This window comes from Nerophis ophidion, linkage group LG14 (assembly GCF_033978795.1).
Source record: "Nerophis ophidion isolate RoL-2023_Sa linkage group LG14, RoL_Noph_v1.0, whole genome shotgun sequence".
NCBI classification, from domain to species: Eukaryota; Metazoa; Chordata; class Actinopteri; order Syngnathiformes; family Syngnathidae; genus Nerophis; species Nerophis ophidion.
The window spans coordinates 28,099,801-28,112,045 of NC_084624.1; the positions used below are offsets into that span (position 1 = coordinate 28,099,801).

The 12,245-nt window shown below is 36.7% G+C and overlaps 1 protein-coding gene across 2 annotated transcripts; it reads right to left on the bottom strand.

Moving 5' to 3' along the window:
- Positions 1-1,816: 1,816 nt before the first annotated feature.
- On the bottom strand, positions 1,817-10,796 carry psma8 (proteasome 20S subunit alpha 8). 2 transcript variants are annotated; one of them, XM_061920297.1, is made up of 8 exons: positions 10,583-10,796; positions 9,268-9,394; positions 9,054-9,178; positions 7,414-7,536; positions 7,200-7,319; positions 2,919-2,981; positions 2,729-2,835; positions 1,817-2,010 (listed from the first exon to the last, which is right to left on the bottom strand). In XM_061920297.1, the coding sequence occupies exons 1-7, from the start codon at positions 10,682-10,684 to the stop codon at positions 2,740-2,742; spliced, it is 756 nt and encodes a 251-aa protein (XP_061776281.1). In that variant the 5' UTR covers positions 10,685-10,796; the 3' UTR covers positions 1,817-2,010; positions 2,729-2,739. The 2 variants fall into 2 exon arrangements, with proteins under 2 accessions (XP_061776281.1, XP_061776280.1); XM_061920296.1 differs by lacking the exon at positions 1,817-2,010 and having other exon boundaries at positions 2,386-2,835.
- Between the last annotated feature and the right edge of the window lie 1,449 nt (positions 10,797-12,245).

Genomic DNA, 12,245 nt, shown 5'->3' on the forward strand with positions numbered 1-12,245 from the left:
TCTACAGAGGACCGTCCAGTCTCCTTTCCTGTTCACCCTGTACACCTAAGACATTCAGTATAGTTCCAGGTCCTGCCACGTGCAGAAATACTCTGATGACTCTGCTGTGGTCGGGTGTATCAGAGAGGGACAGGAATTGGAGTGCAGGACACTGATCGTTGACTTTGTGGAGTGGTTTCAGGCGAACCATCTGCTCCTTATGTGGACAAGACCAAGGAGCTGGTCATCGACTTCAACAAGAGAATGCCCTTGGAGGAGCCCATCAAGACACAAGGCCGGGAGGTGGCAGTAGTGGGGCAGTACAAATACCAGGGAGTCCACTTTAACAGCAGACTGGACTGGAAGGACAATAGCAAAGCTGTTTACAAGAAGGGCACAAGCAGACTCTTTTTCCTGAGGAAGCTTAGGTCCTTTAATGTGTGCAGCAAGCTTTAGGAGATATTTTAACAGTCTGTTGTGGCATGTGCCCTGTACTTTGCAGTGGTTTGTTGGGGGAGCAGCACCAGCAAAAGGGACTTAAACCGGATTGACAAACTGAAAGCCGGCCAAACTATTGGCACGCAGTTGGAGGCGTTTGTGTCAGTGAGGGACAGGAGGACACTGGACAAACTGCTGGCCATCATTGACAATCCTGCCCACCCACTCTACCAGACAATTGAGGGACAGCAGAGTTCATACTCCAACAGGCTCCTTCAGCTTCATTTCCACAGTGTTTGATTCAAAAACTCCTTCATTCCACACTCCATCCAGCTGTATAATCACTCACCATACAGCAATCGATGATATCTGTCTATTACCTGAGACATTTTATGTTAGCTTCTTCTTTTTGTTTATAATGTCTATTTTCTGCTGGATCGACTCTCTATTTTATGCGGCAGCAGTTACATTTACTGTACTATTGTACATGGTAGGTGTTATATATTGTATATATGATATAAACATATATCGCATAATATATCAGTATATCTCATATACTGTACATATATTATGTAAATATTACATATATGTTAAATTTCATATTGCTACTACGGTACATATTTAGTCTATTTTATAGCTGCATTGTCCATTCCATCCTTAGACTTTCCATCTTTTGTAACTGAGCTATTGTGTGGAACAATTTCTCTTGTGGATCATTTAAGTTTGTCTAGGTCTAAGTCTTTATATTCTAGTTTCTTCAAAATAGCCACCCTTTGCTCTGATTAATTTTTTTGCACACTCTTGGCATTCTCTCGATGAGCTTCAAGAGGCAGTCACCTGAAATGGTTTTCACTTCACATGTGTGCTTGAAGCTCATCGAGATAATGCCAAGAGTGTGCAAAGAAAATACATTGGATGAGAAGGTGTGTCCAAACTTTTGGCCTGTACTGTATATATGTGAAAAGTGGGGGTGGGGTTAGTCCATGAAGAACTTTATGAATTAAACACCTATTTTCAAAATGCATACAATTTTCAAAATCAAGCATTTTGTCCATCCATCCATTTTCTACCGCTTGTCCCTTTTGGGTCACGGGGGGTGCTGGAGCCTATCTCAGCTGCATTCGGGCAGAAGGCGGGACACATTCTGGAATAGTCGCCACCTCATCGCAGGGCCAACACAGCATTTTGTAGTTTACCAAACTGTTACACTGATAAAATGACTGAGGCTTTTAATCAATATTTGTATAGATCTTCAAACAGCCTTTCGATTGAATTTTAACATTTCCAGTGAGTGACCAGGTCATGATACAGTATTCCGTGTAAAAATATAATTGAGTGTAAAAACTTCTTAGCGGATTCGATTGTTGTGGAAGGTCAGATTTTATTAAAATTAGGCAGATTGAATTTGACTCATTTTGTTTATTGGGTAAAACATTTGTGAATATAGGGGTGTTACTTCATGTCTGCAAGACTCTAATAATTTAGAAAATAACCTCTACTTCACGGAATCAAGGAAGAGCGATAAACGAGGGACGAATGTATCACGTTTCTCATCCAAAGTCAGCTGGGATAGGCTCCAGCTCACCTGTGACCCTGAGGACAAGTGTTGTAAGAAGAAAGAAAAAAGCATTATCAAAACAACTACATTCATTGTAATATGTTTTTTTGTACATGCTGTGTTTAATTAGTATAACCAGAGTTATTAAAAAAAAAAACATTTGCAGGGGTTTACCATATGTAGTGATTAAAATGATTTTTCTTCTCTAGTGTTATGTTTTGCAAGTTGAAATAAATGAAAGATTGTAACAAAAACATTTTTCCTCTTACATAAATTGTATACGCTTGAAGCTTTAGTTTGTAAGACAAGACCATTGTCTCCTAAGGGATCTTTAGTTTTTATGGATACAGCTAGTATATAGTAATGTGATAGGCGCTAGCTTGTATTCATATAATGAATGTCAAAAGGACTATATAAACAAGTCATCTTTTATTGAGAAGTGTTCCCATTACAAATTTTAACTGTCTGTTTTCAACATGTGATATCTGTCCCCAAATGAACTGTTTTTGATGCACGATAGAAAAGTATCCTGGTAGCTTATAGTCTAAACATTGGAAGCCTAACTTCAGACCTGCATGGATGTGAATATTTACACACTTAAACAGCTGCAGGTATAGGACGACTGGTGCGATACATAAAGACAGGTCTCAAATTAGGATTCACTTTTTCTTTACAGTCAAAAATATATGATGAGTTTGAACCCCCTACCCCCTTTTGCCTGAAAAGCTTCTTCCAAGTGCAATAAAAAAAAACCTTAGACTATTTCAAGTAGACTTCTTCTGCTTCTTCTTTTCTGCCTCTTCCTCTTTTTCTTTCTCGATCTCAGCCACCAGGGTCTCAATCTCCTTGGATTCAAGGATCTGATGACAGCCACAGACACTCATTAGAAACACATAAAAAATTAACAAAACGTACAAGTGAAGAAAAATTGCATGATGATCACCTTGAGTGGCTGATTTCGTCTGATGACAGCAAGTTCAATGTTTTTTCCCCCTGACTGGACCACCTATAGAAGAAGTATATCATGTGACAAACTGTAATTTATCAAGATGCCTCTGGTGGAACCGGGGTGGGTTTTCTAAATTTTAAATAACACAAATGTTTAAATGAAATAAAGTATTTAATAAAAAGTGTATTTTTCAGTTAACGTACACTTTTATTGGAAGATTTTGGGGTCTTTCTGTGAAAATATCTGTCATGTGATGGACCCACTGATGTGTAAAAGGTACTTTGTTCTCGCTTACTCCAAATGTTTTTTTTGAGCTCTCGAGCAATTAAAAAAAACAATTCAATTAATTTCTTTATTAAACTCTGACCTAAAAATTCTGAGAAAAGCACTTTATATTGGGCATTTCTATTTAAATTAAATGCATTAATATGAACATATAAATAACAAAACATTTGATTTATAAACTAATTTGCTGTCTTTAACAGATGCAGTCAGTTTTATTTATTAACATAAAACATGTCCATATAAAATTTGAAAGTCCATCCATCCATTCATTTTCTACTGCTTATTCCCTTAGGGGTCGCGCTGGTGCCTATCTCAGCTACAATCGGGCGGAAGGCGGAGTACACCCTGGACAAGTCGCCCCCTCATCGCAGGGCCAACACAGATAGACAGACAACATTCACACACTAGGGCCAAATTAGTGTTGCCAATCAACCTATCCCCAGATGCATGTCTTTGGAGGTGGGAGGAAGCCGGAGTACCCGGAGGGAACCCAATCAGTCACGGGGAGAACATGCAAACTCCACACACAAAGATCCCGAGCCCGGGATTGAACCCAGGACTACTCAGGACCTTCATATTATGAGGCAGACGCACTAACCCCTCTTCCACCGTGCTGCCAAAATTTGAAAATAAATACATAAAAAAACAGTAAAATCACTTTTCTGTATTGAAGTATTGAACGTCTAACTTGCTGCTGTACCTTTGCTTCAGATAATATAAAAACATTAATAAATGAGTCCGATCAAAAACAGTGCCAGATTTATCAAATATATGTTTATATTTGCACACTTGGATGTGAAACTTTGTAAAACGGATCAAGGTAAATGTTAACTGTTATTTACATTGGGGCTGGGCAATACAGCCTTTTTTTAATATCTCGATATTTTTAGGCCATATCGCGATATACGATTTATATTACGATATTTTGCCTTGGCCTTGAATGAACACTTGATACATAAAATCACAGCAGTATGATGATTATATGTGTCTACATTAAAACATTCTTCTTCATACTGCATTAATATATGCTACTTTTAAACTTTCATGCAGAGAGGGAAATTACAACTAAGTCAATTGACCAAAAGTGTATTTATTAAAGTTATTAAGCAGTGGCACAAACATTCATGTCATTTCCAAAACAGAAAGTGCAAGATTGTCAGAGACATTTTAGGTGTCAAATAAAAATTAGCTTCATAATAAGAAATCAAATAGTATTCATCCTTCACTATATGGTAGGTTACCACAAACGTTATTAAATTCTCTTCATTCTCTAGCGAGTGACTTTTCAAATAATGCTACATATTAGCAGTAATGCTACTTTTTATAGCAACGCTTTTGCCCCAGTTGACAAATTACGGTTGTCTGTTTGACATATTCCCACTTGAAGCCGAATCACCGCCAGACGATGGACGCCCTGCTGTTTTTATTGGGAATGAAGTCTTCCTTCGTTACCAGATTCGCACTTTCTTTCCCTCGTATTACGACTCGTACGGCTACGTTAGCATCACAGCTAATGTTACCCAGTCTGCTACCTCTCTGCTGGGCGAGGGTGTATACGTATGTGACGTATGATCTGACGTGTGTAAGTTTGTGCGCCTGCTTGTCTGTGAGAAGGAAAGACAAGAAGGAGTAAGAAGAGCCTGTAGTGTAATGCCAGCAGCTAAAAGCAACTGCATGAGAACGTATACTCGAACATTACGATATAGTCATTTTCTATATCGCACAGAGACAAACCCGCGATGTATCGTATATATCGGTATATCGCCCAGCCCTAAATCACATTATGTCCCATACACATTAATTCGTAACACTTGCTCATTTTTTAAACCTTATCTTCCCACAGTACATGAAGATATTTCATTACAAGTAATGCTTTCCTTTCGTCTAACGGCAGATACCGGAACATCCACCTTATGACACGCACAAGCGATTAAAACTTTTCCCGTCATGTATTGGGTTGTGACTTTATATACAATGTACATGTAATATATCAGTAAATAAGATTAACAGATATTTTATAAGGGCATAAAGTTATCGTAACGTGGGTCAAAACCCCCTTGGAAGTGACATTTCTCAATGGCTTGTGTAATACATAAATGAAGGGGGATAAAAAAGTATTGTCTACTCAAAGCTAAAACAAGAAAACATTCAAAGTTATACAAACATTAAACACATTTTATGTCTTTAAGTTTATAATAAATATGTACTACGTTGGACCGTGTGTGAAAATTTGTCCATCTGGCTCCAGTCACTCCTGCAACCTCAAGAGGGATACGCAGTAGAAATGGATGGATGGATGAATATTTTACACATTTGTTAGATATTATTTATCCTATCCCTCCTTTTTTAAAGCAGCTAACATCAGGACATTGGGACGGCGTGGCGCAGTGGAAGAGTGGCCGTGCGCAACCCGAGGGTCACTGGTTCAAATCCCACCTAGAACCAACCTCGTCACGTCCGTTGTGTCCTGAGCAAGACACTTCACCCTTGCTCCTGATGGGTGCTGGTTGGCGCCTTGCATGGCAGCTCCCTCCATTAGTGTGTGAATGTGTGTGTGAATGGGTAAATGTGGAAGTAGTGTCAAAGCGCTTTGAGTACCTTGAAGGTAGAAAAGCGCTATACAAGTACAACCCATTTATTATTTATTTAAATAGTTTTTATATAGCCCTTAATAACATTTGTGTCAAATGGTGACATCCTCGGATCTGATCCCATATCGCAGGGTGTCAAACTCAAATACAGAGTGGGCCAAAATTTTAAACGGAACAAAGACGCGGGCCAAGGTTGAACAAATTAACTTTTTAATAGGGACCCAAACAAGATTTGCATTAAATATTGAACAAGCAAGGCTTATATAACTTTAGTGACATGCAAAATCCAGTTTCAAATAATAATAATAATAATAAAAAAAATATCAATGGCATATCAAATAAAATTTAAATAAAAATGTAATGCCTTTTTTTCTATTTGCAATCTTCTGAAGTAAATATAATTTTTTTTCCACAGGCTAATAATACATTTGAAAATAAAATAACAATAATGAATGAACCACACATTCAAGCCTTGAAGTAACAAGAGAAAATGCATGAATAAAACGTTAATTATTGGTCAGCTTGCTGGAAGTTTCCCGGAAGAGTTAGTGCTGCAAGGGATTCTGGGTATTTGTTCTGTTGTGTTACGGTGCGGATGTTCACCCGAAATGTGTTTTTCATTCTTGTTTGGTGTGGGTTCACAGAGTGGCGCATCTTTGTAACAGTGCTAAAGTTGTTTATACGGCCACCCTCAGTGTGACCTGTATGGCTGTTGACCAAGTATGCCTTGCATTCACTTGTGTGTGTGTGTGTGTAAAAGCCACAAATATTATGTGACATGCTGTTAGTATGGAGGAAAAGCGGACGCGACGACAGGTTGTAGAGAACGAAGTGCCTTAAATGCACGCCCCCAATATAGATGTCCAGGTAGAAATCGGTAGAAATTCGGGAGAACGGTTGCCCTGGGAGATTTTCGGGAGGGGCACTGAACTTCGGGAGTCTACCGGGAAAATTAGGAGGGTTGGCAAGTATGAGTATTAGCGGTGAATGCGGTGTTACAGCGGCACCGACGCTGTATAACACCGGCGGGCCAGCTCTAATGCTAATTTGATATTGCCTCAAGGGCCAAATTAAATTACACGGCTGGCCAGATTTGGCCCGCGGGCCAGAGTTTGACACCCATGCCATATCGCGATTAAAACACAACACTAACTATGATTGTAATTCATTAATCGCATATTACACGGTAATTTCACACCACTAGTTTTTTCTACACCAAACTCATGGAACTAGCTTTATGAAAGGGGGTCTTCACTAAAACATTCATACAAATTTGTGCCTAGGGAATTGTCCGAAATCCCTTGCTACGATAAAGAATTATGATGAAGGAGCACCCCTTGGTTGATGATCTGTATCTTTACTGTACAATATTGCCTGGTAAAAACCACATTAAACCCACCTCAAGCAAAGCCTTGATTGCCAACTTGATTGCCTCATTATCTCCAGCGATGGCTTCATCGGTGTAGTTCTTCTCCAGAAACTCCCTTACGGTTTTGGCACTACGGCCAATTGCGTTTGCCTGTGAGACAATGGGCAAACAGTACAATAATGTAATAGTTGTTAAGCACTCAGGGCACCTGCGTTAAAACTTTGGGATACAAAAAGTTCCTCACCTTCCAGGCATGGTAAGTTCCTGACGGGTCGGTCTGATACAGCCTAGGAGTGCCATCATCATCGAAGCCCACAATCAAAGCGGAGATACCAAATGGCCTGCGACCGTTGCTTTGAGTGTAGCGCTAAAATACAAATAAACGCAAGCATTTATAAGCATCATCATTCGTGAAACACAGAGAAAATTGCAGATTAGAAAACTAATCAAGTCTTATATGTTGAAACACTCAAAGTAAATTGTCGAAACAATAAATCACACCTATAACTTTTATACCGAGTGACTATGTGTCTGGCAGGTACCTACCTCACTATAGGACGGGATAATTATGGCTAAAATAATAATCCCGCTTATTTTTAATTGATATTGACATTTTGCTTAATAACACGATTATTCATTACTTTTAAATCAAGTATTTATTTTATTACCAAAACTCAACTTTGAATATAATCTAAAACAACAAAAGATATCAATTAGTACGGAATACACCACTCCGAGTAAAATAGTAATAGTAACAACAATAAATTGAAATAAAAAAGCAATATTAAAAAAAAACCCATCAAATTCAGTTTTTCACATTTTATTTTTTTTATATTCCGTTTTTTACTTTTTACACTTATTTTACCAAAATAGTGTGTGCTTTTTGTGCCATTAGCAACATTTAATAAAATCCTCATATTTCTTGGTGCAATACATCTCTGGACAATTTTGACCAGTATTTATAGTCAAAGCATAATCATTTTGTAAAAGTGCTTTAACTACATTAAGCTTGTGCAAGGTACTTTTTGAAACCTTTTTATTTTTGGATGTTGTGCACTGTGCTTTATAGTGAAGGGGAGAAGTGTGCTTCTGTTCTGCGATTGAGGAGTAAGGAGAAGACTTGAGGGTGCTAACATAAAAGAAAGCGGGAGCCTCTGAAGATGTGACTGCTGTCCTGTTCGTACATTAATCTTACATCTGTGATGTTGTTCACAACAACATAAGCAGATGACATGTGTTGTGGGGGTGTGGATTGTTCTTGTCAGTTTTGGCTACGTAGTTTAGTCGCTTTTCAAGTGGCCGTCTCCACATAGTCTAGTTCAGGACGGGGTGGTTGAGTGTTTCAGCAAAGAATATATTCTTAAACAACCATTACTTTTTAAACAACCATTACTTTTCTTCAATGACAACATTTCACTCACATGTATGTGAATTATAATTATTCTGCATTTAAGAGCGAATCCTGTTTTATTGGCCAATTGTGTGACTCCGCCTGCGGTTACCTTAAGTTTAGTAATTATTGATGAGTCATACTAGCGCTGTGTTAAACCATTGTGGGATCCCAAACTTTTAGTTGACACTATTTTTCTACTGATTTGCTCCTCATCTGTTTAATTGTCACAACCTCAGACATTTGCATGCATGTTGCACGGCCTATCAATTGATTTTTTTCTCTTGATAATAATATTTTTATGATAGTGGGAAGACAATCGAAATCAAAATCATTTTACCAGCCCTACCCCACTAATTACTGATGGAAAAAAGTATTGCAGTGAGCATGAGACATCCCACATGTTCACACGCTATTGTACAATTTTTGTTAGGTTCCACTGCATTAACAATAACAACAGTTTAGTATTATGTAAATTGTAACATTAAAAGCACCTGTTTCAGAGTGGCTATGTAGCGTGTAATGTATTCAACAGTGACAGGATCTTCCACAGTTAACCTGTGGCTCTGACACTCAACCCGTGCTCTGTTTATCACAATGCGAGCGTCTGCTGTCAGCCCTGAAAGATGAATATCAAAGAATTAACAATGTAGCGCACATCACAAGGAGAACAAACGTTTTCTTTTTTAAATACATAAATGTTCTTACCTGCAAATGCCATACAGACGTGCTCGTCCAGGGCACATATCTTGCGGACCGTTCTCTCCTCCTGCAACTTTGCTACAGATTTCTTCTCCACTCCGAGGACTACAATGTCTTTACCCCTAATTCCTACCTGTACACAACAATCAAAACAATCACATTACAATGCATCAGTCCACAAAATTGTTTTGATTGTTGTTTATATTAATAAAAAATCATTCAATTGTCAGTGACATTATTTTAAAGTACTGCACACGTCTTATACATTTGTGTTTAAAGATTAATTGAAACTTTTATTAGCGTTGTAAGCATTACACCAATCTCGCGCACTTTGCACATTACACGTCATTTCCATTGTGCGCAAGCACTTTGCATATCGCAAGATGAGATTTTGTTTGAAAATGGCGCGACCGTGCAAATGGATAGTTTGAGGATGGCTGAAGAAGAATTTGCGGAAATCCGCACAGAAAGCTACATCAAACAGAAGAAGAACAGCAAAACAGTCTCCCAACACTGCGTAGATGGCATCAAGGGTTAGGGTTAGTAGCCCGAACTTCCAACACAATCAATATATAGCTGGAAGCAATTTCCAAAATTGCCAAAAAGATTGTGCATTATACAAATTGCGCCCATTGATTTGCAAAATGTGCACCACACATTATTCAAATATATAGCTGGAAGCAATTTGCAAAAAGATTGCGCATTATACAAATTGCTCACATTGGTATTGTGCCTACAACATTAGTAGATACCAGATTTCACAGTTCAGTACATATTCCGTACAATTGAACACTAAAAGTAAACAACCGAATACGTTTTTCAACTTTTTTAAGTCGGGGTCCACGTAAATCAATTCATGGTACAAATATATACTATCATCATAATACAGTCATCACGCAAGTTAATCATCAGAGTATATACATTGAATTTTTTATCTGTGAGTAACATTTACTTATAATTTCAATGACGAGGTAGAAAATATTGCATACATTTCTTTGATCATTTAAATCCTATTTTTCAATCTGTAGTCTAAAAATAATATTATTATATTGCATAATTTTATTTCGAACAGTATCACTTGGAAACTAACAGCAGTGGGAGCATGACACAGCGACAAGAAGCTAGCTAAAATAGTTTTGTAAATAAACTACAATATTGTTCAAGTTAAACACATGCAGATTGTAAACATCAATAGTTAGTGTTGTAATACCATGGATATTCGCCGTGGGTCCCAATATAAACAATAATCTCCATAGCAGTGGAGGCAAGGATTGATAGCTAAATGCTAACTAGCACCTTCGGTTTCAATTTGAGAACTCACCGCAGTGGAGCCTTTCTTTACAGCTTCTTGTGCGTACTCTACTTGGAAAAGATGACCATCCGGAGAGAAGACGGTGATAGCTCTATCGTATCTGGCCGCCATTGCCTCGCAAAGCACGTACACTGACAAAAAAAAAAGATGACAATTCAGCCAAATGATTCAGCTCGTTTAGCCGCACAATCGAACGATGCCGCTTGTGAAGCACAGCGCATGCGCATTAACTTTGAACCCGGGTGTTATCATGGCCATCGTTTCAAACTAGCTATTTTAGAAACTTTACTCGTGTGTGCATTTATTATTACATTGTTATTAGCTGATTTCAAATGTTTTTGTGGCGAATATGTTTCAATAACATTATTTTAGAATTCGAGTGGTTGACGGGAACATGTACAAAATTAAACTGAACTAAAAACTAAAATATTATAAACATATTTGTTATGTATTAAACATTGCCTAATATCACAGGTCAAATAAATACACCCAATAAACATATTTAATTTTCATCATTTATTCAGCATGAACTGTGAACCCGGATGTTATCACCGCCATTGTTTAAAACTAACTATTTTAAAAACTCTAAAAACGTTACTTTTAATCGCATTTATTATTACATATGTTAGCTGACTTCACATATTTTTGTGGTGTATACATTTCGACAACTTTATTTTAGAATTTGAGCGGTTAACGGGAAAATGTACAAAATGTAACCAAACTAAAAACTATTAGGCTATAAAATGTATTTTTTATGTATTAAACATTGCCTAATATCACAGGTGAAACAAATACAACCAAAATAAATATTTAATTTTCATCATTTATTCAGCATGAACTGTGAACCCAGAAGTTATCATCACCATTGTTTCAAACTAGCTATTTTTAAAGCTTTAATAACGAACTAGTGTATGCATTTATCATTACATATTTTAGCTGACTTTACATATTTTTGTGGTGAATATATTTTGATAACTTTATTTTAGAATTTGAATACCTGACGGGAAAATGTACAGCATTTAACTTAACTAAAAACTAAAATATTATAAAAAATATTTGGTATTTATTTAATATTGCTTAATATTACAGATCAAATAAATACAACCAATAGACATTCAATGTTTATCATTTATTCAGCATGAACTGTGAAACCGAATGTTATCACCGTCATTGTTTCAAACTAACTATTTTAAAAACTTTAAAAACTTTACTTTTATTAGCATTTATTATTACATAGTTTAGCTGACTTCATATATTTTTGTGGTGAATACATTTCGATAACTTTATTTTAGAATTTGAGCGGTTAACGGGAAAATGTACCAAATTTAACCAAACTGAAAACTATTATACTATAAAATATATCTTTTTATGTTTTAAAAATTGCCTAATATCACAGGTAAAACAAATACAACCAATAGACATTCAATTTTCATCATTTATTCAGCATGAACTGTTAACCCGGATGTTATCACCGCCATTGTTTCAAACTAACTATTTTAAAAACTTTAAAAACGTTACTTTTATTAGCATTTATAATTACATATTTTAGCTGACTTCACATATTTTTGTGGTGAAAAAATTTCGATAACTTTATTTTAGAATTTGAGTGGTTAATGGGAAAATGTACCAAATTTAACCAAACTAAAAACTATTATACTATAGAATATATTTT

What these genes read in the sequence shown, in the direction of transcription:
- psma8 (XM_061920297.1), bottom strand. Translation starts at nt 10,684, where the DNA reads ATGGCGGCCAGATACGATAGAGCTATCACCGTCTTCTCTCCGGATGGT. An exon ending in CAATCAAGGCTTTGCTTGAG is followed by an intron (nt 2,982 to 7,199) that starts GTGGGTTTAATG and finishes CTTCTTCTATAG; the next exon opens with GTGGTCCAGTCAGGGGGAAA. An exon ending in GACGAAATCAGCCACTCAAG is followed by an intron (nt 2,836 to 2,918) that starts GTGATCATCATG and finishes GGCTGTCATCAG; the next exon opens with ATCCTTGAATCCAAGGAGAT.